This window comes from Erythrolamprus reginae, chromosome 11 (genome assembly GCF_031021105.1).
Source record: "Erythrolamprus reginae isolate rEryReg1 chromosome 11, rEryReg1.hap1, whole genome shotgun sequence".
NCBI lineage: Eukaryota > Metazoa > Chordata > Lepidosauria > Squamata > Dipsadidae > Erythrolamprus > Erythrolamprus reginae.
Genome location: NC_091960.1, coordinates 8,643,591 through 8,669,191, shown reverse-complemented (window position 1 = coordinate 8,669,191; position 25,601 = coordinate 8,643,591). Strand labels below are relative to the sequence as shown.

General features: G+C 44.5%; 1 protein-coding gene across 1 annotated transcript in view; it reads left to right on the top strand.

Moving 5' to 3' along the window:
- The window catches only part of C11H8orf90 (chromosome 11 C8orf90 homolog), a 145,810-nt gene extending 128,081 nt beyond the window's left edge, over positions 1-17,729 (top strand). Inside the window, exon 2 of the mRNA XM_070764694.1 lies at positions 16,869-17,729. Within this exon, the coding sequence (XP_070620795.1) occupies positions 16,869-17,698 (830 nt within the window). The 3' untranslated portion in view covers positions 17,699-17,729. The remainder of the gene's footprint in view (positions 1-16,868) is intronic.
- The last annotated feature ends 7,872 nt before the right edge of the window (positions 17,730-25,601 follow it).

Here is a 25,601-nt window from a genome sequence, read left to right as displayed (position 1 = left end):
AACGTAGGGCTGTTGAGGAGCAGGAGCAGAGGCTTGTTGAGCCGGAACGTAGGGCTGTTGAGGAGCAGCAGGATAGGCTTGTTGAGCCGGAACGTAGGGCTGTTGAGGAGCAGCAGGATAGGCTTGTTGAGCCGGAACGTAGGGCTGTTGAGGAGCAGCAGGATAGGCTTGTTGAGCAGGAGGGTAGGGCTGTTGAGGAGCAGGAGCAGGAGCATAGGTTCGTTGAGGAGCAGCAACGTAGCCCGGTGGCGGAGCAGCAGCGTAGCCTGGTGGCGGAGCAGCAGCGTAGCCCGGTGGAGGAGCAGCAACATAGCCCGGTGGTGGAGCAGGAGCATAGCCCGGTGGAGGAGCAGGGTAGTATGGTGGAGGAGGAGCATGGTGGTGATGATGACCATGGTGGTGGTGGTGTGAAGGCTGAGGCTGTAGAATTAAACCATCAGAACAGAAAGAAACCAAAAACAGAGTCACTAATCTCAGTTGTTTTCCAACAATCGCCATTAAAGCAAACCCATCAACCGGACTGAAGCCCATGGATGTATCTCCTCCAGGGGTGAAATGCTCTAGATTTACTCATGCCCATCAGTTGTTGAAGATCTGTCCACATCTGCCCAGATGCTGCCATTTGGGCTCTTTTACCCTCCGTGCATGAACAAAGCATTCCGTGTATGTGCAGAGGGTAAAAGGAACTCCAATGGCGGTATCCGGGCAGGTAAGCAATGCCTTGTGCTCCCTTCATGACTGGCTCTCTGACAACTGACAGGCATAAGTGACCTGGGAGCTTTCCACCCCAATCTCCTCCCAATAGCTGCCCTGCATAGATGAGTCACATGAGTTTCCTGTTGGCTAGTCTCGGTGAGCAATGCTATGAAACCTTCGACAATACCGAGCAGAGAATTTTAACAGAGCGTGGATGTGTGATAAAGCCAAGACACAGACTTAGTTAAATAAGTATTATTTACATATAAACAAAATATAAACAATCCAAAATACGCACGTAGCCAATACAGAACAATACAGAATATAGATAACAAGCACAAAGCTAAAATATATAGATAAAGCACGAAGCTTATACAATACAGATAAAGCACGAAGCTTCTACAAGCACAGAGCTTGCACACGACTCCCCCGTCTCAAGCAAATATAAAGTAACAAGGAAGTGACCAGATTTGTGTGTACAAATCTAATAGTTAATATCTCGATTGGTCTAGAGCAGGGGTGTCAAAATGGGTTATTTCTATCAGCATTGTAGTTTTCTGCAGACCAAAGGTGGGGGGAGGAGGGTGACAGGAAGGATGCCTCCTGCAGCATTCTGCTGGCCAAAATGGGGCATGGGGAGTGCCTCCAGCAAAGTATTGCAGGAGGCTATCCAGGCCAAAAATGGGGGGGGGGGCCTCACGCAGTCCCCACACCCCATTTGGGCATGCAGAGTGCTGTAGAAGGATGCCCAGGCTAAAATGGGATGCAGGGGGGCTCAGACAGCCCCCACATCCCATTTTGGCCAGCAAAGTGCTACAGGAGGCCATCCAGACTTAAAATGGGTTGCAGGAGGCTCTCATGCAACCCCCTTGGCTACCAGAGGCATCACGAGCAGGTCATTTGCTATTTCCAGCCCAGCCCCGTGGGCCAGATTTAAGCATCTCATGGGATTGCATCAAGCTCACGGGTCTAGAGGAACCAAGCTCAAGCCTCTTTTTTGGTTTTTTTTAATCTATTGCTTGCCAAGTTGCAATGTGCCCACCACCACCCCTTTTGGAACACGGTTACATAACAATAAATGGAGAAAGGGAAGTTGCAACCACATCGCACACGGATATCAAAACGTTCCAAGAAAGTTTGTGGGTCTGCTCCTGTAACCTTTTTCTTACGTAATGGGATACATTTGAGATTCCAAAACAATTGGAAGCAAAGGGGGGAAACATCTAAAGCTGGTAAAGGAAAGGTATTCTACTCACTCTTGGACGCCAGCAGTGTGGACGAACGTACTACAACAATGAAGAGAGAAAGAAGGGGGGGGGGGGAGAGAGAGAGATAAGGTCAATATACTTTTCCTACACATAAAAAATAATAATATTAACCCGGAAGCTGAAGCTTTATAAATGCATCACCCATTAAGGGATTGGCAATAGCAACTATAAATATGATAATTGCAAGCTGCAAACAGCATCAGAAGCACAAGAATGAATACAAAAGTCATAACTATAGCCATAGCACTCAGAGGTGGGCTGCTGCCGAAATGTCTAATTATTATTATTTATTATTATTTATTAGATTTGTATGCCGCCCCTCTCCGTAGACTCGGGGCGGCTCACAACAATAAAACAATATACAACAAATCTAATAATTTAAAAGTCACTAAAAAAAACCCTTATTAAAACATCCGCACAAACATAACCATGCATAAACTGTGTAGGCCTGGCAATTCCTAGAGAGGCCCCACAGAGGCTTCTCCCCGCCTTTTCCAGCCCTGTTTCCTCCCAGGAGATTCCTAGAGAGGCCCCATGGAGGCTTCTCCCTGCCTTTTCTGTCCGTTTCCTCCCAGGAGATTCCTTGAGAGGCCCCATGGAGGCTTCTCCCTGCCTTTTCTGGCCCTGTTTCCTCCCAGGAGATTCCTAGAGAGGCCCCACGGGGGCTTCTCTCTGCCTTTTCTGGCCCCGTTTCCTCCCAGGAGATTCCTAGAGGCCCCATGGAGGCTTCTCCCTGCCTTTTCTGTCCGTTTCCTCCCAGGAGATTCTTAGAGAGGCCCCATGGAGGCTTCTCCCTGCCTTTTCTGGCCCTGTTTCCTCCCAGGAGATTCCTAGAGAGGCCCCATGGGGGCTTCTCTCTGCCTTTTCTGGCCCCGTTTCCTCCCAGGAGATTCCTAGAGGCCCCATGGAGGCTTCTCCCTGCCTTTTCTGTCCGTTTCCTCCCAGGAGATTCTTAGAGAGGCCCCATGGAGGCTTCTCCCTGCCTTTTCTGGCCCTGTTTCCTCCCAGGAGATTCCTAGAGAGGCCCCATGGAGGCTTCTCCCTGACTTTTTTGGTTACAGTTTTGGAGCCTCGGGTTTGTAAATGGAAAATGGTTCTTGAGAAGAGGCAAAAGAATCTTGAACACTGGGTTCTTATCTAGAAAAGTTTGTAAGTAGAGGCGTTCTTAGGTAGAGGTACCACTGTACACTTGAAAAGCATTCAGTGAGGTTTTACACAACTTTATTGTTGTATCTTAAGACTTCTCAAGAACCTGAGAGAGACTAATTTGTCCTGGCTTTAACCCCTCAGTATTTTGATACGCAGAGATTTCTCCTCCCTCCATCCCCCAACTTTTCCCCCTTCAATTTCAGTGTTTTTCTCACCTGAGCAAAAGTGCACAGCACCGTAATCAACAAAGCAGCGCCCGCAAAGGAGAGCTTCATTTTCCTCAGTTGGTGGTTTCCTTCCCAAGATGTAAAATTAGGTATGAACGGGCGAGTTAAGGATGGACTTTTATGGATGTATCTGCCCAAGCCAGACTGCCCAAACTGAAAGGGGCAATTGATGCTGCCTTCAAATTATCTTATCAACTGAGAAAAGGTCAGAAGGATTAATTCACCATAAGAAAAGGATGCGATGCCAAGTTAAACGTGGATGTTTTTCTTATTCTGCAGAAAAGCTCAACGTTTTTTCCTCTCCCACCCTCTGCATCATTTTTCTGAGAGTCATCAATAGAATAGAATAAAATAGAAATTCTTTATTGGCCAAGTGTGATTGGACACACAAGGAATTTGTCTTTGGTGCATATGCTCTCTGCGTTGTTGTGGTTAGCTCTGGCCCAACTCATGCCCCAAGGACTGTGGATGTGGGGGAGACATCCACATGCTGCAGGCCTGTTTTGCCCCCGGTGGATTCTGATGATGATGAAGGCTCCTCTGACCAAGAAGACATGAGTGACAGGGAGGAGGAGAGTGTGGCAGACAGCTCAGAAGGAGATCAATTATCTAGCTCCTCCTTGGATTCAGAACAAGAGTTAATGATACAGCCACGCATGCAGAGAGCGATGTATAGGCAACAAAAACTGAGAGATTATTATCAAAGAAAATGAGGCCACCTGTGGTTGGGTGGGGCTGTGGTCATTAGTGAGGCTGCTATAAATAGCAGCCTGTGGGTTTGGCCATTGTGGAGGATTATCTGATCGTTGTGTTTCGTGACTGCTTTACTGACTTTGACTTTTTGTGTGCTGATTTTCCCCGCGCTTTGAAACTAAACCAGGGCAAAGTGTGTTTCACTTTGTGAAAGAAGAAGGACTGTGAATTGCCTCCCAGCTGCAAGCTAAATATCACAGGACTGATAAGGGATTTGTACAAATTACCAGTTTGTTTGGAGACGAGTGCTCTTTGCTATACCAAAAGAGGGCTTAGTTTAAGTGACTTTTCATTATAAAGAACATTGTTTTGAATTTTCAAACGTGTGTGTGTCTGAAATTTGTACCTGTGAATTTTTGGGAGAAGTCTACCAGAGAGCCCGACAGAACACGCGTACATAAAAGAAAAAGTGACATTTGTCAAGAATCATGTGGTACAACACTTAATGATTGTCATAGGGGTCAAATAAGCAATGAAGAAACAATGAATATTAATAAAAATCTTAGGATACAAGCAACAAGTTACAGTCATACAGTCCTAAGTGGGAGGAAAAGGATGAGAAAAAACTAGTAGAAATAGAAGTGCAGACTTAGTAAAATGTTTGACAGTGTTGAGGGAATTATTTGTTTAGTAGAGTGATGGCGTTTGGGATGGTACATGCCCCCATCAAGGCTAGCAAAGATCTACCCAACACTACAAGACACTTGCTGGAAATGTAAAAAACAAAAAGGTTCCTTTTTCCATATGTGGTGGTCCTGCCCTAAAATTCAAAAAGTATGGAAAACAACCCACAGATGGCTTACAGAAATTATAAAAGAGGAGATAGAATATACACCAGTAGGTATCCTCTTAGGAATTTGGAAAAGACATTACTCCAATCAAATGCTTTTCCTAATGACACATATAATCACCGCAGTCAGAATTTCGCCAGCACAAATGTGGAAAAATGAACAGACTCCATCGGAAAGTTTAATTCTTGATAAAATATATAGATACGCAGAGATGGACGAAATGACAAACTCAATCAAGGGAATAAAATACAGTGGTACCTTGGTTCTTGACCACAATTCGTTCCAGAAGTGTGGCCGAGAACCGATTTGGTCGAGTACCGAATTAATTTATCCCATAGGAAATAATGGAAATGGGTTTAATTGGTTTCCAGCCCCTATTTCCTTTATTTCATATGAGATAAAGATCTGAGGTCTAAGCACTCCAAGCTGTAGTAAGGTTGGAGGCAGCTGCAATACCGGCAGTTTCGGGAGGGGGCTCCTTTCCTCAGTGGTTCATCTTGTTCCCTTTAGGTATGCCCATGTTTCACCATCACTCCGCAGTCTGCATTGGCTGCCGATCAATTTCCGGTCACAATTCAAAGTGTTGGTTATGACCTTTAAAGCCCTTCATGGCATCGGACCAGAATATCTCCGAGACCGCCTCCTGCCGCACGAATCCCAGCGACCGATTAGGTCCCACAGAGTTGGCCTTCTCCGGGTCCCATCAACTAAACAATGTCGGTTGGCGGGCCCCAGGGGAAGCCTTCTCTGTGGCGGCACCGGCCCTCTGGAACCAACTCCCCCCGGAGATTAGAACTGCCCCTACTCTTCCTGCCTTCCGTAAACTCCTTAAAACCCACCTTTGCCGTCAGGCATGGGGGAACTGAAACATCTCCCCCTGGGCACGTTTAATTTATGCATGGTATGTCTGTGTGTGTGTCTGTTAGCATATGGGGTTTTTTAAATATTTAAATATTTTAAATGTGTCTGATTGCTTATGATTTGTTTCTACATGTTGTGAGCTGCCCCGAGTCTTCGGAGAGGGGCGGCATACAAATCTAAGTAATAAAATTAAAATAAATAAAAGTTACACCAACTTTCTCCTTCTCGGCGGTGGCGACGGCGGTGGCGGCTTTCCTTAGAGCAGCAGCAGCGCCGGGAACGTGACATGAGAAAGGGAAGCCGCTGACGTTCCCGGCGCTGCTGCTCCTCGAAGGAAAGCTGCCGCCGGCATCGGGAAGGAGAAAGTTGGTGTATCTGCTTAAAGGGAACAAGACGAACAACTGAGGAAAGGAGGCCCCCTGAAACTGCCGGTATTGCAGCCCCCCCCTTCCTACAGCTTGGAGCACGACTGGGAGGCTGTTTAGTGGGCGGCCAGGATGGGCGTGTCGGATTCTGACTCCCATTCCTTCTCACCCCGTCCCCTCATTTCGGATAATAAACAAAATTTTCTGTGGCTGTTCGGTATCCGAATTTTTGTTCAGATACCGAAGCAAATTTTTGCTGAAAATTTTGTCCGGTATCCGAAATGTACGAGAACCAAAGCATTCGAGTACCGAGGTACCACTGTATAAAGAAACTAAATAATTATGGCACAAATGGCACGAATGGATCCAATATAAAAACTGAAAATTAACCATACAAAGTATTAGTATATATAGAAATAAAAATAAACACTTCGTAATAATAATATAAATGAAATGAAAACTTGGGACAGACGATCACTTTATTATAGAAACTGAAAAAATGTATGCTTATTGATATTTCAGTTTTTTTCCTTTTCTAATATTGTGCTTTACTTACGATATTTATATTTGAACGTACACAATTTAACAGAATGTATAGAGGAATGAATGATATATCTAAAATGTAATAGAAACGGATTAAGACCTGTAAAAAACAACACTAATATATATATGAGAAATATTCTTTTTAAAATCAATAAAGAAACTTAAAAAAAACAAAAACAAAATTGCTACCCCTCCCTGAACATGCCATACCCCCTTCTTGCAAGTAGCCGAAAGCTGAATTGCACTTTACAAACTTTTAAAACTTTCACTATTTTTTAAGGACTGGGCAGTGAAGACATACTTAATGGCTACATCAAGCCAAGGAGAATGAGGTTAACCCAGGGCAACAGGCTATTTGGGGGGAAGTGCGTGGCACAGTACAGCATTGTGTATGGTTATCTCCTGTCCAGTTGTCCAGTTCTTGGAAAACAGAGGACGTTCACAGAAAGGTAGATTATTTCTTATTATCAGGCGGCCTTTGTGCAGAAGGAAACAGAGGCTATTTTCCTCTCCTCCCTGTACTTCATTTTTCTGATAGTGAACCTGACTTTTAAAAGAATATAGATGATGTCACCCTCTAATTTATCTGTTGAGAAATCAAGCAGAGAATTTTAAAAGGTCATTTGTGGCTTCAAACATGGTGTTCTCCCACCTTTCAATTACAGTGATACCTTGTCTTACGAACTTAATTGGTTCCAGGATGAGGTTTCTAAGGTGAAAAGTTCATAAGACGAAACTATTATTATTATTATTATTATTATTATTATTATTATTATTATTTATTATTTATTAGATTTGTATGCCGCCCCTCTTCCTATATTTCCCATAGGAATCAATGGAAAAGCGATTAATGCGTGCAAGCCCAAAACTCACCCCTTTTGCCAGCCGAAGCGCCCGTTTTCGCACTGGTGGGATTCCCCTGCAGCATGGTGGGGTTTCCCATGGAGGGGAGCCTCAGGAGACTCCCACCAGCGTGAAAACGGGCGCTTCGGCTGGCAACGTAAGTCCGGAGGTGGGGCATCCCAGCAGCGGCAGCAGGTTCATAAGGTGAAAATAGTTCGGAAGAAGAGGCAAAAAAATCTTAAACCCCGGGTTCGTATCTCGAAAAGTTTGTATGACAAACTTGCCTTGCTTGGTCGACGAGACCTTGAGGAGGCCAACTCTGTGTGCTCTTATTGGTCTCTGGGAGATATACGGCAGGAGACGGTCCCGTAAATAGTCTGGCCCTGAGCCATGCAGGGCTTTATAGGTAATAACCAACACCTTGAATAGAAACATAGAAACATAGAAGTCTGACGGCAGAAAAAGACCTCATGATCCATCTAGTCTGCCCTTATACTATTTTCTGTATTTTATCTTAGGATGGATCTATTCAGTTACTGTGGATTTATCTACCACGTCTGCCTGAAGTTTGTTCCAAGCATCTACTACTCTTTCAGTAAAATAATATTTTCTCATGTTGCTTTTGATCTTTCCCCCAACTAACTTCAGATTGTGTCCCCTTGTTCTTGTGTTCACTTTCCTATTAAAAACACTTCCCTCCTGGACCTTATTTAACCCTTTAATATATTTAAATGTTTCGATCATGTCCCCCCTTTTCCTTCTGTCCTCCAGACTCTACAGATTGAGTCCATGAAGTCTTTCCTGATACGTTTTATACTTCAGACCTTCCACCATTCTTGTAGCCCGTCTTTGGACCCGTTCAATTTTGTCAATATCTTTTTGTAGGTGAGGTCTCCAGAACTGAACACAGTATTCCAAATGTGGTCTCACCAGCACTCTATATAGCGGATCATAATCTCCCTCTTCCTGCTTGTTAATTGTGCCTGGAAACTAATTGTGAGCTGCATTGACTTCCTGCTAGTCTCCGGGCACAACGCAAGGTATTGGTTATTAGTATATATTATTATATAGTACAATGTTATCAACCTTTATTTCCCCCCCCCACAAGTAAGAAAACCAGAGTCAGAAGAATATGGGTTTGCCATTTATTTTCATTTGAAGCATATTTTATTTACAATTATTAGCTGAAGGATCTGTCTCTTTTGCTCCTAAAGGATATAGAAAGAAAATAACAAGAATGAACAAACCTTGCTTGCAAAGTATTGTAAACCATTCATCTACAGTTCACTTAGAATTTTGGAAAAGGCAAACTGTTGGGGTTTGCTGTCCTCTAGTGGATGAAGCAAAATATTGCAAAAACCACTCAACCAACCATCTACAACAGGGGTTCCCAAACTTGGCAACTTAAAGACTTGTTGACTTTAACTCCCAGAATTCTCCAGACAGCATAGCCAGCTTTGAGTTTGACACCCCTGGTCTAGGCCATCTAACCACTGCAGCACAGCATCATTTATTCGGGGGTGGGTAGGAGAGATATCGAACCAGTATATAGAACTATGGAAGATTGATGGCAGAAAAAGACCTCACGGTCCATCTAGTCTGCCCTTATACTATTTCCTGTATTTTATCTTAGGATGGATATGTTTACCCCAGGCATGTTTAAATTCAGTTCCTGTAGATTTATCAACAACATCTGCTGGAGGTTTGTTCCAAGCATCTACAACTCTTTCAGTAAAATATTTTCTTATGTTGCTTCAGATCTTTCCCCCAAGTAATCTCAGATTATGCCCCCTTGTTCTTGTGTTCACTTTCCTATTAAAAACAGTTCCCTCATGGACCTTATTTAACCCTTTAAACTATTTAAATGTTTCCATCATGTCCCACCCCCCTTTCCCTTCTGGGAGGGTGTTTTTGGCTTCCAGAGAGCCTCCATGGGGATGGGAGGGGGTGTTTTTATCCTCTCCTGGTTCCAGGGAAGTCTTCGGAGCCTGGGGAGGGGAAAATACGAGCCTCCTGGGCCCACCAGAAGTTGGGAAACAGGCCATTTCTGGCCTCCAGAGGGCCTTTGGGGATGGGGGAGCTCTTTTTACCCTCCCCAGGCATTGAATTATGGGTGTGGGCACTTGTACATGAGCGATAGCACCCATTGCACGCTCTTTTAGCACCCAAGGGAAAAAAGGTTTGCCATCACTTATCTGTTGTGGTTAGCTCTGGCCAAGCTCCTGCCCCAAGGACTGTGGATATGGGGGAGACATCCACATGCTGCAGGCCTGTTTTGCCCCTGGTGGAATCTGATGATAAAGGCTCCTCTGACCAAGAAGACATGAGTGACAGGGAGGAGTGTGGCAGACAGCTCAGAAGGAGATAAATTATCTAGCTCCTCCTTGGATTCAGAACAAGAGTTAATGATACAGCCACGCATGTGGAGAGCGATGCATAGGCAACAACAACTGAGAGATTATTATAAAAGAAAATGAGGCCACCTGTGGTTGGGTGGGGCTGTGGTAATTAGTGAGGCTGCTATAAAGAGCAGCCTGTGGGTTTGGCCATTGTGGAGGATTATCTGATCGTTGTGTTTGGTGCCTGCTTTACTGACTTTGACCTTTTGTGTGCTGATTTTTCCCCGCTTTGAAACTAAACCAGGGCAAAGTGTGTTTCACTTTGTGAAAGAAGAAAGACTGTGAATTGTTTCACAGCTGCAAGCTAGGTATCACAGAACAGATAAGGGACTTGTACAAATTACCAGTTTGCTTGGAGACGAGTGCTCTTTGCTATACTAAAAGAGGGCTTGGTTTAAGTGAATTTTCATTATAAAGAACATTGTTTTGAATTTTCAAACGTGTGTGTGTGTGAAATTTGTACCTGTGAATTTTTGGGAGGAGTCTACCAGAGAGCCCGACAGAACATTATCTAATACATGTGGATCTAGTCCATAGGAGGTAAAACATATGCTTCACTTACCAAGGTCCCTAAAGAAGAGCTGAACCTAGATTCATCAGACTATGGCTAATGAACCGGTAGAGTGAATCGTTGCTTCATCTTAGACAGAAGGTTTGAACAGCTTTCTGTGGTGGCCAATAACACAGAACTTCTAATCCAATCGAGTAAAGCGCTAGCAAATATACTCAGTGACATACTAAGCTTCGTGAATGCTAATCTGGTTTGGTTCAGTGTTTTGTAATTTAGCAGGCTGTACAAACCTGGTTGGTTGAGATTTAGGATTCCATGCATTGCATAAAACTTTTTTGACATCCAGGATTAACAGAGTGCAGAAACATGGCCATCGATCAATTTCCCAATAGAAATTCCCTCGGCAGAAAAATAAAATAAAATCCGGTGCCCCATTCAGTTCTGATTATTTGCATCGCATTGTTGTTTCCCCTTTGATCGGCTGTGATGTCATCATAAAGCCATTGTAGTTTCCTGGGAAACAGCAGTCAACAATGGGTCCTCCACCCCTTTCAACTTCCCAGGCATGTCCATGGCTTCTTTAGGGGCAGAGACTTTGGAAAGCCCATCCCATCCTCCAGGTGAAGAACTTTGCAGGGACAAAAGAAGGAATGACTCAACAGGCCTTAGAGTTGGCCATATGGCGAGTGTAGGGTAGGCCTTAGCAACTGGCCGATGCTGGACCAAATCTGACCCCAAGGTGGCCCATCTGACATCCAATTGCAACTGACTGCAGCAGCTAGAGTTCTTGGCAGACTCAATGAAGGAAAAGGGCCAAGCTTCCTCCACTGGAGGCTAACTAGTAATTATTGCGCCATGGTAGCGCAGTGGTTAGAGTGCAGTACTGCAGGCTGCTTCGGCTGACTGCCGGCTAACTGCAATTTGGCAGTTCGAATCTCACCAGGCTCAAGGTTGACTCAGCCTTCCATCCTTCCAAGGGGGAGTAAAATGAGGACTCAAAATTGTTGGGTGGCAATACGCCGATTCTGTAAACCGCTTAGAGAGGGTTGTAAAGTCTTATTGCTGTCAATAACTCTATTCCAATCTTACAAGGGCTGGACTGAAAATCATGTAACAGCATTCTTAGCACTTATACCCAAACTTTTTTAAGAGGTGAAGGCAGATAGTGTGGTAGTTTCTCTGATACTGTATTTCCTCTACAACAATCCTACAATTTGGCCAGTTACCCTAAGGCAGTAATGGCACATGCAGCCATATCTACTGGCACGTGAGCCATTGCCCTAGCTCAGCTCCAACGTGCATGTGTGTGCCGGCCAGCTGATTTGTGGCTCAGAGTCCCTTGGAGGGCATTTTTGGCTTCCAGAGAGCATCCAGGGGGATGGGGGAGTGTTTTTACCCTTTCCCGGCTCCAGGGAATCCTTTGGAGCCTGGGGAGGGCGAAACACGAGCCTACGGGGCCCACGAGTTGGGAAACAAGACGTTTCCGGCCTGCAGAGGGCCTCCAGGGAGGAGAGGGAAGCTGTTTTCGCCCTCCCCAGGCATTGATTAGATTAGATTTAGATTAGATTAGATTTATTGGATTTATATGCCGCCCCTCTCCGCAAACTCGGGGCGGCTCACAACAATAATAAAAAACAGTACATAATAACAAATCCAATGCCCACCAATCTAATTACAATTTAAAATTAATAAATTCATAAAACAGTCCCAATATATATAAAAAACAGGCACACAATCAATCAAATGGCAAAACAACATGGGCAAGGGGGAGATGTTTTAGTTCCCCCATGCCTGACGGCAGAGGTGGGTCTTAAGGAGTTTATTGAATTATAAATGTGGCACTCACACATGCGCGATAGCCCATGTGCATGCTCTTTCGGCATCCCAGGAAAAAAAGGTTCACCAGCACTTAAGGTCATCCAGGTAGTAACACAGATAGGTGTCGCTCCGATACCAATGATCATATATTGCATGGATAAGTTCTTTTAATATCATCCACTTATAATATGCCAATCTTCCCAGCAAGAATTCTTCATCATTTCTTAAGACTCTTTGTTGTTTCTCCAGCCATCATTTTATTTATTTATTCGATTTGTATGCCGCCCCTCTCCATGGATTCCATAGCTATGTTCTCATCTCCACGAAATTCCGTGGTTGCTGCCCTTTTATTTACTGGAGAAATTTAAAGGAGTGAGCAATTTGTAATATATGACCCGCCTCTTTTAACACCACTTATGATGTCCAGAATTGTGCCACTGAAATTTCATGGCAAAACCATCAAGGTTCCGTGAAATGTTTCCTCCATTTAGTTCGAATCTCAGTAGGCTCAAGGTTGACACAGTCTTCCTTCCTTCCAAGGTGGGTAAAATGAGGACCCAGATTGTCGAGGGCAACAGGCTGACTCTGTAAACCATTTAGAGAGAGCTGTGAAGCAGTATATAAGTCTGCAAATCATTTTATTTGCTAAATGTTGGAGAGATGAAGTTATGGGAGTTGAAATGAAAATAGAAAGCAAAGAAGCTCCATAAATGATATGAAAAATTTATATCAGTGTTCCAGTTAACATCTAAGTTCAAATCAGAGTCCTAGGCAAAGACTTCCTTGAAAGTTCCCATTTATTCTTACAGCCATCCCGGATCGGATTTCCCCAGGATTTCTATTCCCAGGTTAAAATGTGTTCTCCTGTCCCACACCCACAAGTTCGCCACATGGACCACTAATCTTCTGCCACGGGGTCCATACTCATCCATCTTTGTCCGGCCCAGTGCTGACAAAAGATGACCTTGAAACTCTAAAAGGAATTTACTTTGTCTACCTCTAAGTCTTCATGCAACCGCCCCTCCTACTTCCCACAGCAAGAAACATTCCCCAAAAATATAGCATATTGTGGCAGGCCAAGACCTCCAAGCATTCTTCGAAGGGCCTCAGATAACTTCTAACAAAGATTATGCAATGTGCTGAAATGAATAGACTTACTTTAAGACTTAAAGATAAAGAAGATTCGGAATGCTATAAAATCTGGGGGAAATTTTATGAATGGGTGGAAGTTGAAAATAGTTAAAAGGACACAAATACTTTTGAAGTAAAGTAAAAGAATGAGAAAATAGATGGTAGATACCCAGATGACGAAAAAGGAAATGATGGCAGCACTAGATATTAATGTAACAGAAATCTAAGATAGTTTATATTATTATTATTATTATTATTATTATTATTATTATTATTATTATTATTAATTAAATTTATATGCCGCCCCTCTCCACAAACTCGGGGCGGCTCACAGCAATAGTAAAAAAACAATGTACAATACAAATCTAATATTTAAAAATCTAAAAACCCATAATTTATTTGCTATATTACTTTATATATGAAAAAAATTATTAGGTAATTAGCTTGATTGTTGGAGTGATGGATTTTCCCCCCACTTTTTAATAATTGGGAATATGGGATTCATGGAATGTTAGATATTGAAGATGCATTTGTTCTTTTTTGGTTGTTTATTTTTATTTGTTAATGTTGGTTGTTTAAATAATTTTATTTGTTAATTTGTTAAATGTTGGAGAGATGAAGTTCTGAGAGTTGAAATGAAAATAGAAAGCAAAGAAGCTCCATTAAGTACATAAATGATATGAAAATTTTTGTATAGGTATATGGTTAGACAGTGAAGACCTGCAAAAAATTTTACTACCACACTGTGGGTGTGGCTTATTTTATGGGTTTGACTTGCTCGCCATGTGACCAGGTGGGAGTGGCTTGGCAATCATGTGATCAGGGGCTTAAAGATAATGTGAATGGCTTAAAGGTGGCCAATTTGACGTCACTTACATCAAGGGTTTGGGTTAGGGTGCCTGGCCTCTCCTCGCCTCAGATATAATTTCCCTATCTATTTACTATTACTGAACATCCAAAATATACTATACAGTGGTACCTCATGATACGAACCCCTTCGTCTTACGAACAACCCGAGATACAAACCCGGGGTTCAGAAAATTTTTGCCTCTTCTTACGAACTTTTTTCTTCTTACGAACCCGCTGCCGCCGCCGAGAAGCCCCCCCCACCCAGCTGTCGTTTTTTGAAACAGCCGGGGGGCTTCCCAGCGTTGTCCTGAACCCAAACGCCAAACCCGAACTTCTGGGTTCGGCGTTCGGGAGGCCGCTGAGAAGCCCCCAGCTGTTTTAAAAGGTGACAGCTGGGCGGCGGGGCTTCCCAGTGGCCTCCCAAACACCGAACCCGGAAGTTCGGCAAAAGTTCGGGTTCGGGAGGTCGCTGGGAAGCCCCGCCGCCCGGCTGTCACCTTTTAAAACAGCCAGGGGGCTTCTCGGCGGCCTCCCGAATGCCGAACCCGGAAGTTCGGGTTTGGCGTTCGGGTTCAGGACGCTGGAAAGCACCCCCAGCTGTTTCAAAAGGTGACAGCCAGGCGGCAGCGGTTTTTTGTGTTTGTTTTTCCGTTGCACGGATTAATTGATTTTACATTGTTTCCTATGGGAAACAATGTTTCGTCTTACGAACTTTTCGTCTTACGAACCTCCCCCTGGAACCAATTAGGTTCGTAAGACGAGGTATTACTGTATATACATTATCTAATATATAAACTGTATGTGTATATATATATATATATACACACACACACACACATGCACAGCTCTTCTAAAATTATGCACATTCAACCTCATTTACTGTGATGGGAAAAAACATACCCAGAATCCAGAAGGGAAGAAAGAAAATTCAAAATTTTTCTACCAGTTTATTTATTTTTATTTATTTATTTATTTTGTCCAATACACAATGAGGGTTTTAGTGGGTAGATATATATCTATATACACATAATAAAATACATGATGAAGGTTATAGAGGAGATACTCATAGTAAAATATATCTAAGAAAGAATAGAAAAGAAGGTATAGTAATAGAACATATCAATGAAAGAATAGAAGAAATGTAGGAAGAGAAGAAAGGAATAGGAGATAAAACGTTTTCTACCAGTTCTGCGTACCTGACTGTACCCATAGGAGCCCATCACTGGTTAGACTTTGGTATTGTGTTTTTACATATATTTTATCTTAAGGTGGAGAAAATATATTGTTGTGGTTAGCTCTGGCCCAGCTCCTACCCCAAGGACTGTGGATGTGGGGGAGACATCCACATGCTGCAGGCCTGTTTTGCCCCCGGTGGAATCTGATGATGAAGGCTCCTCTGACCAAGAAGACAGGAGTGACAGGGAGGAGAGTGGGGCAGACAGCTCAGAAGGAGATCAATTATCTAGCTCCTCCTTGGATTCAGAACAAGAGTTAATGATACAGCCACGCATGCAGAGAGCGATGCATAGGCAACAACAACTGAGAGATTATTATCAAAGAAAATGAGGCCACCTGTGGTTGGGTGGGGCTGTGGTAATTAGTGAGGCTGCTATAAAGAGCAGCCTGTGGGTTTGGCCATTGTGGAGGATTATCTGATCGTTGTGTTTCCTGCCTGCTTTGCTGACTTTGACCTTTGTGTGCTGATTTTTCCCCGCTTTAAAACTAAACCAGAGCAAAGTGTGTTTCACTTTGTGAAAGAAGGACTGTGAATTGCCTCACAGCTGCAAGCTAAGTATCACAGAACTGATAAGGGACTTTGTACAGATTACCAGTTTGTTTGGAGACCAGTGCTCTTTGCTATACCAAGAGGGCTTAGTTTAAGTGAATTTTCATTATAAAGAACATTGTTTTGAACTTTCAAACGTGTGTGTGTTTGAAATTTGTACCTGTGAATTTTTGGGAGGAATCTACCAGAGAGCCCGACAGAACAATATATACAGTGGTCCCTCGACCATCGCGAGGGTTCCGTTCCAGGACCCCAAGCGATGATCGATTTTTCACGAAGTAGCGGTGCGGAAGTAAAAACACCATCTGCGCATGCGCAGATGGTGTTTTTACTTCCACCGCCGCCCGCCCACCCCGTTGCTCGCGCCTGGGGTTTCCCCGCGCGCGTGCCGCCCGCCTGCCCACGCCGTTGCTGGGGCCGCTTCCCAGCTGGGAAACGGAGCTGGGATGTCCCCAAGCGCGCGCGCGTTGCTGGGGCCGCTTCCCAGCTGGGAAGCGGAGCTGGGGTTTCCCCAAGCGCGCGCGCACCGCCCGCCCGCCCATGCCGTTGCTGGGGCCGCTTCCCAGCTGGGAAGCGGAGCTGGGGTGTCCCCGCGCGTGCCACCCGCCCGCCCACGCCGTTGCTCGCGCCGCCGTACCGGGGCAAGAGGGGGAAGACCCAGGGAAGCCGCCCAGGGAAACTCCACCATCTACGCATGCGTGGCCATAGAAAAAAGGCACGCATGCGCAGATGGTGGAGTTTACTTCCGGGTTGAAAACTAGCGATATAGCCCTTTCGCGATGCTTGAGGACGCGAAACTCGAGGGTTCACTGTATATACAATTGGGTTTGCTGAAACTGAGCCTTAACTTTGCTGTCTTTCTCATACGTTCCACCTAGGCGATGGAGGTATTTCGGGCCCCCTGGCTTCGCTGTCACAGGGCAAGCCCCTTCCCACTCCAGTGAACGGATCCAAGCCTGGCGGAGAACTAGGAACCAGCTCCCAAGATTTCCTGCTCCCACCGTTGACCTCCCTCCAGCCCTCCCCCGTCTTCAACCAGGCCGCTTCGCCCAGCACCCCTACCGGAGTCATCTACAGCTTGTCCGGTTCTCCGGCCGGCCCTACCCTCTCCAGGCTCTTTCAGACCCTTCCGGGTTCCTTCCCAGACATCTACGACGGAGACATGAAAAAATGGGAAGAGCATTTCCACAGCATCCAAAGGGCCTACAAGGAATTTGGAAAAGAAGACGATTTTGCCATCCGGGTGCTCACGGAAGATTTCACGCTACCTTTCCCTTTCGCCTGGCCGGGTGACAACGAAGGCTCCCGCCCGTCGGCCTACGACCCCGCCGATTGCTCTGGCTTCGATTTCTTCTTACATCCGGGACAACCCATCCCTCGTCTCCTCCAACCACTACACGCCACCACCCAGGCTTTCTTCAAGAAGAGGCGGTTGGAGCAGCTGGCGCTCAGCTACGCCAGCAAGGCCTCCCTCACCGGCGTGGCTGGGTTGCCGGCCCCACAAGAAACCAGCTCCCCGCTGCGGCCCGATATCATGCTGATCACCAGTGTGCCGTGCATGGCCGCGCCGGCCGAGCCGTCGTTTCTCCTGCAGGACAACAAGGGCCACCAGACCATTCAACCTGCCCCGCTCGGTCTCCCCAATTCAGCTTCGATGCAGCCAATCAGCCTTCAGTTTCTGAACCCGACGCAGCACGGAGCATTTTAGCATCCCGACATTCAGTAGATCGTACTTGACAAGTGGATTTTTTTTATATAAAAAAATTGTACGAGAGAATATGGGTTTTTTTTTTGTTTTTTTTTTGAGAAATATTTATTTATTTATTTATTAGATTTTTATGCCGCCCTTCTCCTTAGACTCAGGGCGGCTTACAACATGTTAGCAATAGCACTTTTTTAACAGAGCCAGCCTATTGCCCCCACAATCCGGGTCCTCATTTTATCCACCTTGGAAGGATGGAAGGCTGGGTCAACCTTGAGCCAGTGATGAGATTTGAACCGGTGACCTTCAGATCTACAAGTCAGCATCAGTGGCCTGCAGTACAGCACTCTACCTGCTGCGCCCCCCCAGCTCATTTAAATATCCTCCATAATTGTTGGGGTACCAAGTTCAACTCTGGGTTTGTTTGGGTTTTTGGTTTTTTTGGAAAGCTAAAAGGTTATGAGTTTAATATCAACCCGCCATTGTACTGTATAGCGGTACCTCTACTTAAGAACGCCTCTACTTACGGACTTTTCTAGATAAGAACCGGGTGTTCAAGATCTTTTGGCCTCTTCTTAAGAACCATTTTCTACTTAATAACCCGAGACCGGAAAAATTTCCCAGGAAATTTGAGACTGGCACGAAGGCCCAGCCAGTTTCCTGCCATTCCCCTTGGGTTTCTCCCTCTGGTGCAGTGTGTGGGAGGCAGCCTCGCGCCGGGTGTATGGGGGGCGTGTGCTCATCCTCGCCGCGTCAGTCCTTTTTTTTTTTAAGCTTTAAAGTTTTGGATTTTTTTGATTCTCCTCCCCTCCCCTTCTTCCTTCGGCAGCGACTGTCCTCCTCTTCTTCCTCGCCTCCTCCCACCCAAATTCCGAGCTTTTATTTCTTTCCTAATGAGTTTGCACACATTATTTGCTTTTACATTGATTCCTATGGGAAAAATTGCTTCTACTTACAAACTTTTCTACTTAAGAACCTGGTCCAGGAACAAATTAAGCTCTTAAGTAGAGGTACCACTGTACTACCAAATGTTTCAGCAAAGGGAACAAACTTTAAAAAACTTGCAATCTATATTATAATAATAATAATAATAAAGACTGCTTTCTATGCTGTGGAGCTTTTGGGATGAGAATTTTAAGACAAGCAGAGTGGTGCGGTGGCCTAGAGGTGGAGCTCTGGCCTCACCATCAGGAGGCTGAGAGTTCAATCCTAGGTAGAGGCAAATATATACTGCTCAAAATAATAAAGGGCACACTCAAATAACACATCCTAAATCTGAATGAATGAAATATTCTCATTGAATACAGTAATACCTCATCTTACGAACTTAATTGGTTCCGGGAAGAGATTCGTAAGGTGAAAAGTTAGTAAGACGAAACAATGTTTCCCATAGGAAACAATGCAAAGTCAATTAATGCATGCAAGCAAAAAAAAACAAACGCAAAAACGGCGCTCTGCTGGGCGCCACCGCCCGGATGTCACCTTTTGAAACAGACGGGCGCTTCTCAGCGTTCTCCCGAATGCCGAACCCGGAAGTTCGGCAAAAGTTCGGGTTCGGGTGGACGCCGAGAAGCCCCGCAGCCCGGCTGTCAGCTTTGCAAAAGAGCCGCGGAGCTGTCGGCCGGTCGGGAGGCTCAAACGGAGGTGGGGAATCCCAATAGGGAATTCCATGGGCGGAGCTTTGACGTCACGAAGACGTCCTTCCTGGAGTCCACATTTCAGCCGGCCAGGAAGGATGTCTCCGTGACGTCAAAGCTCCGCCCATGGAATTCCCTATTGGGATTCCACACCTCCGTTTGAGCCTCCCGACTGGCCAACAGCTCCGCGGCTCTTTTACTAAGCTGACAGCTGGGCGGCGGGGCTTCTCAGTGTCCTCCCGAACCCGAATGCTGAACCCTTGCCGAACTTCCGGGTTCAGCATTCGGGAGAACGGCAAGAAGACCCCCGGCTGTTTCAAAAGGTGACAGCTGGGCGGCGGGGCTTCTCGGCGGCCTTCCGAACGCCGAACCCGGAAGTTCGGCAAAAGTTTGGGTTTGGCGTTCGAATTCGGGAGGATGCCAAGAAGACCCCCGGCTGTTTCAAAAGGCGACAGCCGGGTGGCGGGGCTTCTCGGCGGCCTCCTGAACCCGAACTTTTGCTGAACTTCTGGGTTCGGCGTTTGGGCAGCGGGTTCATAAGGCAAAAAATGTTCGTAAGAAGAGGCAAAAATTTTCCGAACCCCGGGTTCGTATCTCGGAAAGTTCGTATGACGAGGGGTTTGCATCATGTACTTTGTTCTGTACAAAGTTGAATGTGCACAACAGCATGTGAAATTGATTGTCAGTGTTGCTCCCTAAAAGTGGACAGTTTGATTTCACAGAAGTTTGATTTACTTGGAGTTATATTATGTTGTTTAAGTGTCCCCTTTATTTTTTTGAGCAGTGTATTTTCCCCTCTGGGAACAATGAGAATATATCTGCTGCAAAAAAATAACAACATCCTCCACATTGCCAATGGGAAGGGCATCCAGGCAGGAAACCCTCAGCTCCATTCAGTAACCCGTTTAATGATAATCCACACGAGATTATGGGGATTTTTAAAGATGAAAGTGGGCTACTTTTACTAGTTCTCTCTCTAAATCAGGGTCTCCAAATTTTGCAACTTCAAGACTTGTGGACTCCTAGAATTCTCCAACCAGCCTATTTTTTTTTTTCCAAACCTTTCTCCCTAAAGACTTTTGTCCGTCTCATCAGATAATCCAGATGTCAATCTAGAAGGACGAGTTTATTTTTGCACGTGGGTTGTAAATGAGGATGCTTGGGTTGATCAACAGTATTTACCAGTAAAACCACAATCTACCGCTTCCTCACATGTGATCCAACAGTCTTGCCCATTCTCACAAATTTTCTTGTTTTCTTAGAATGCATTGCCCAAATGAGTGACAACGAACCTTTTTCCCCTCGAGTGCCGAAAGTTTGTTTGTTTGTTTGTTTGTTTGTTTATTTATTTATTTATTAATCGGATTTGTATGCCGCCCCTCTCCGCAGACTCGGGGCGGCTAACAGCAATAATAATACAATATAAACAAATCTAATATTTAAATTAATTTAAAAACCCCAATTTAGAAACCAATCATACATACTGACATACCATGCATAAATTTTATAAGCCATGGGGAGGGAAAGTCTCAATTCCCCCATGCCAGACGACAGAGGTGGGTTTTAAGGAGCTTACGAAAGGCAAGGAGGGTGGGGGCAACTCTGATATCTGGGGGGAGTTGGTTCCAAAGGGCCGGGGCCGCCACATAGAAGGCTCTTCCCCTGGGTCCCACCAAACGACACTGTTTAGTTGACGGGACCCGGAGAAGGCCAACTCTGTGGGACCTAACTGGTCGCTGGGATTCGTGCGGCAGAAGGCGGTCCTGGAGATATTCTGGTCCGGTGCCATGAACGGCTTCATAGGTCATAACCAGAAACTGATCGGCAACCAATGCAGACTGTGGAGTGTTGGTGTGACATGGGCGTATTTAGGAAAGCCCATGATAGCTCTCGCAGCTGCATTCTGCACGATCTGAAGTTTCCGAACACTTTTCAAAGGTAGCCCCATGTAGAGAGCATTACAGTAGTCGAGCCTCAAGGTGATGAGGGCATGAGTGACTGTGAGCAGTGAGTCCCGGTCCAAATAGGGCCGCAACTGGTGCACCAGGCGAACCTGGGCAAATGCCCCCCTCGCCACAGCTGAAAGATGTTTCTCTAATGTGAGCTGTGGATCGAGGAGGACGCCCAAGTACGCATGTTATCATGCACATGTGAATGTGAACACCCATAATTCAATGCCTTGGGAGGGCAAAAATGCCCTCCCTTGCCCCTGCAGAGGCCTTCTGGAGGCCAGAAATGGCCCGTTTCCAAATTTCAGTGGGTCGGGTAGGCCCAGTTCCCTCTGCAAATTTTTGTACCTATAATCACATCATCAAAATTTTACAGAGTCACAACGTAAAAAAGACATGGAGACTTTAGAAAGAGTGCAGAGAACAGCAACAAAGATGATTTGGAGGTTAAAACATATAAATAACCTTTGCTGGAATTGGGTATGTCTAGTTTAATGAAAAGAAGGACCAGGGGAGACATGATAGCAGTGTTCCAATGTCTCAGGGGCTGCCACAAAGAAGAGGGAGTCGAGCTATAATCCAAAGCACCTGAGGGTAGAAAAAGAAGCAATGGGTGGAAACTAAACAAGGAAAGAAGCAACTAATGAGAAATTTCCTGACGGTCAGAACAGTTAATCCACGGAACAGCTTGCCTCCAGAAGTTGTAAATGCTCCAACACTGGAAGTTTTAAAGAAAACGTTGGTTAAAAACGTGAATTTATATTCATGTAATCTGGTTGCTGATTAACAAAGGTTCAAAGAACCAACCATTATGAATTTTAAAAACTCTGGCAGGCATTTCCTAGCAGTGGGCAAAAAAGGAACAAGAGCTGAAGTTTCAAACAGGAAACCATACCATGGCTTGCTTTCATCCTGGCTTGTGTAAGGCGCTACAGAAGTCTGGTTCCACCTCGCATTGAGCCATACTAGCTTTGGCACATTGTGTGAACCCACTCACTGGGGTCAGTGTAGTAAGCCATTGTTATGGCACGTGTTCTTCCCTTATGAAATGGATCTGGTGAGCCTTTTCCTCCAAGCATCCAAAATTATACAGTGCACGCCGATACACACACTCTCTCTCTCCCTCCTTCTCTCTTCTCCTCTCTTTCTCTCACACAAAACACAATTCCACCTTTTTTTGCCAAAATTATACAGCGCACGTTTATATTTTCTCTCATTCCCTTTCCCTCCTTCTCTCTTCCTTCTCTCCTTTCTCTCCTCTTTCTCACACAAAACACTATTCCACCTTTTCTGCCAAAATTAGACAGTGTACATTTATATTATCTCCCAGTCCCTTTCCCTCCTTCTCTCTTCCTTCTCTCCTTCCTTTTCTTTTACATACACAAAACACAAGTTCAGTTTCGTCAAAATTATACAGCACACATTCATATTATCGCTCCTCTCTCCTACTTTCTCACACACACAAAACACAATTCCACTCTTTGCCAAAATTATATAGTGCACATCCATATTCTCTCTCCTTCCCTTTCTTTCTCTCCTTCCTCCTTCCCTCTCTCTCACACAAAACACAATTCCATCTTTTTTGTCAAAATTATACAGTGCACATTTATATTCCCTCTCCTTCCCTCTTCCTTCTCTCCTTCTCTTACATACACAAAATACAAGCACACGTTTTGTCAAAATTATACAGCGCACGTTCGTATTATCTCTCCTCTCTCCTTCCCTCTCTCACATAAAACACAATTCCACTCTTTGCCAATATTATACAGTGCACATTCATATTCTCTCCTTCCCTTTCTCTCCTTCCTCCTTCCCTGTCTCACATACAAAACACAATTCCATCTTTTTAGCCAAAATTATACAGTGCACATTTATATTCTCTCTCCTTCTCTTTCTCTTACACACACAAAACACAAGCACTCGTTTTGTCAAAATTACACAGCACACATTCATATTATCAATCCTCTCCTTCCCTCTCTCTCACACAAAAAACAATTCCACTTTTTGCCAAAATTATACAGTGCGCATTCATATTCTCTCCTTCCCTTTCTTTCTCTCCTTCCTCCTTCCCTCTCTCACACAAAACACAATTCCATCTTTTTTGTCAAAATTATACAGTGCACATTTATATTCTCTCTCCTTCCCTCTTCCTTCTCTCCTCTCCTTCTCCTTCTCTTACATACACAAAACACACGTACACATTGTCAAAATTAAATTACACAGTGCACATTCGTATTATCTCTCCTCTCTCCTCCCCCCCCTCTCTCACACAAAACACAATTCCACTTTTTGCAAAAATTATATAGAGCACATTCATATTCTCTCTCCCCCTTTCCTCTTTCTCTCCTTCTCGCTTTCCTTCCCACCTTTCTCTCCTCTCCCCCCTCCACAACAAAACACACAATTCCACCTTTTGTTGTGGTTGTTTGTTTGCCTACAAACTGCTTGCTTTTTCCCTCCTCGAATTTGCACAACCTGCAAAGGGAGTCGCCCACAGAGAGCTCTGCTCCCGTCCCGTTTGCACCACCTTGCAAGACTTAAATTCGCTTTTAATTTCCTTTTGGGCCATTTTAGATTGTTTGTTTTGCGGTGGCTCAGCCTTCTTGGCCCAACCGGGCCCCAAGGCCGACTCCCCTAGTCCTAGTTTGGCAATCCCCTGCAGCCGCCCGGTTGCAAACGTCACAACTCCTAAAAAAGGGGACGGCTTTGGACTCCAAGGTTGCTCCCCTGAGTAGTGTTGTGTTGCAATTTGCATGCTTGAAATACACCCTCGTCACAGTGGACTGAACAATAAACACCCAAGGCATGCATGCATGCATACATACATACATACATACATACATACATACATAGATTAGATAGATAGATAGATAAGATAGATAGATAAGATAGATGATAGATAGATAGATAGATAGATAGATAGATAGATAGATAGATAGATAGGATAGGATAGATGATAGATAAGATAGATAGATAAGATAGATAAGATTGATAGATAGATGATAGATAGACAGATAGATAGATAAGATAGATGATAGATAGATAGATAAGATAGATGATAGATAGATAGATAAGATAGATAGATAAGATAGATAAGATAGATGATAGATAGAAAGATAGAAAGATAGATAGATAGATAAGATAGATGATAGATAGGATAAATAGATAAGATAAATAGATAGATAGATAAGATAGATAGATAGATAGATAGATAGATAGATAGATAGATAGAAAGATAGATAGATAGATAGATAGATAGATAGATAGATAGATAGATGATAGATAGACAGATAGATGAAGGCCTTGGGTATTGTTCAATACACTGCAGAGATTGTGTATTTCAAGCATGCAATTGCAACACAACAGTATCTGGGCAAGCAATTTTGGAGGTGTATGTATGTATGCATTTGTGAATACGTATATAAATGAAGAGGCAACAGCCATTGCGATCTTCGGAACTTTTAAAATTTATTAAAAACGACTACAATTAACTAAGCTTTCGTTGGTCTTCTACTACTATATCTACGAAATATATATATATATATATATATATATATATATATATATATATATATATATACATATATATCTATGAAAACATATACAGTATATATGTACAGTATATGCATATGTATATACATACATACATATACATACATGCATACATATACATGTATATATATGCACATATATATATATATATCCTAGTCTTCCTTAATTTTCAAGTTCAGCAAAAACATGAAATATACACACACACATGGGGGGGGGGCCCTTAGGGGAAACTCCCGCTTCCTACGAGCTTAACCTCCTCCTCCTCCTCTTCCCACCCCCAAACTCCGACTTTCTGATAAGTCGATGCCCTTGAGCACACGCGCATGCGCCCTGGGGAACCCCAAGGAAAGGAGGAAGGAGGAAGCGAGAAAAAAGCGAACCCGCTCGGCTACTCCTTCCCTCCCCCCTCCCTCGGCTCTCCTTCTCCTCGTCTCCCCCGTCGCTCTTTCCCGCGATGTTAAAAAAAAAAAAACAACCCAAAACGCAACAGCAAGAACACAGAAACGTATATACAAAATAATAATAATAATAATAATAATAATAATAATAATAATAATAATAATAATAATAATAATGAAAAAAATTCCAGAAACCCCCCCCCCCCCGCCCCAACGTTCGAAACGGAACGCGGCGACCCCTGGCCACGTTCGTTCCCCGGGCGAGCGGGCGGCGGCGTTCCATTGCCCTCCCTCCCTCCCTCCCCGCCACCCCTCCCCTTTCCCCCCGCCCCGGATCGTCGCAAACGTTCTCTATCCCCTCCCCCCGCCCAGC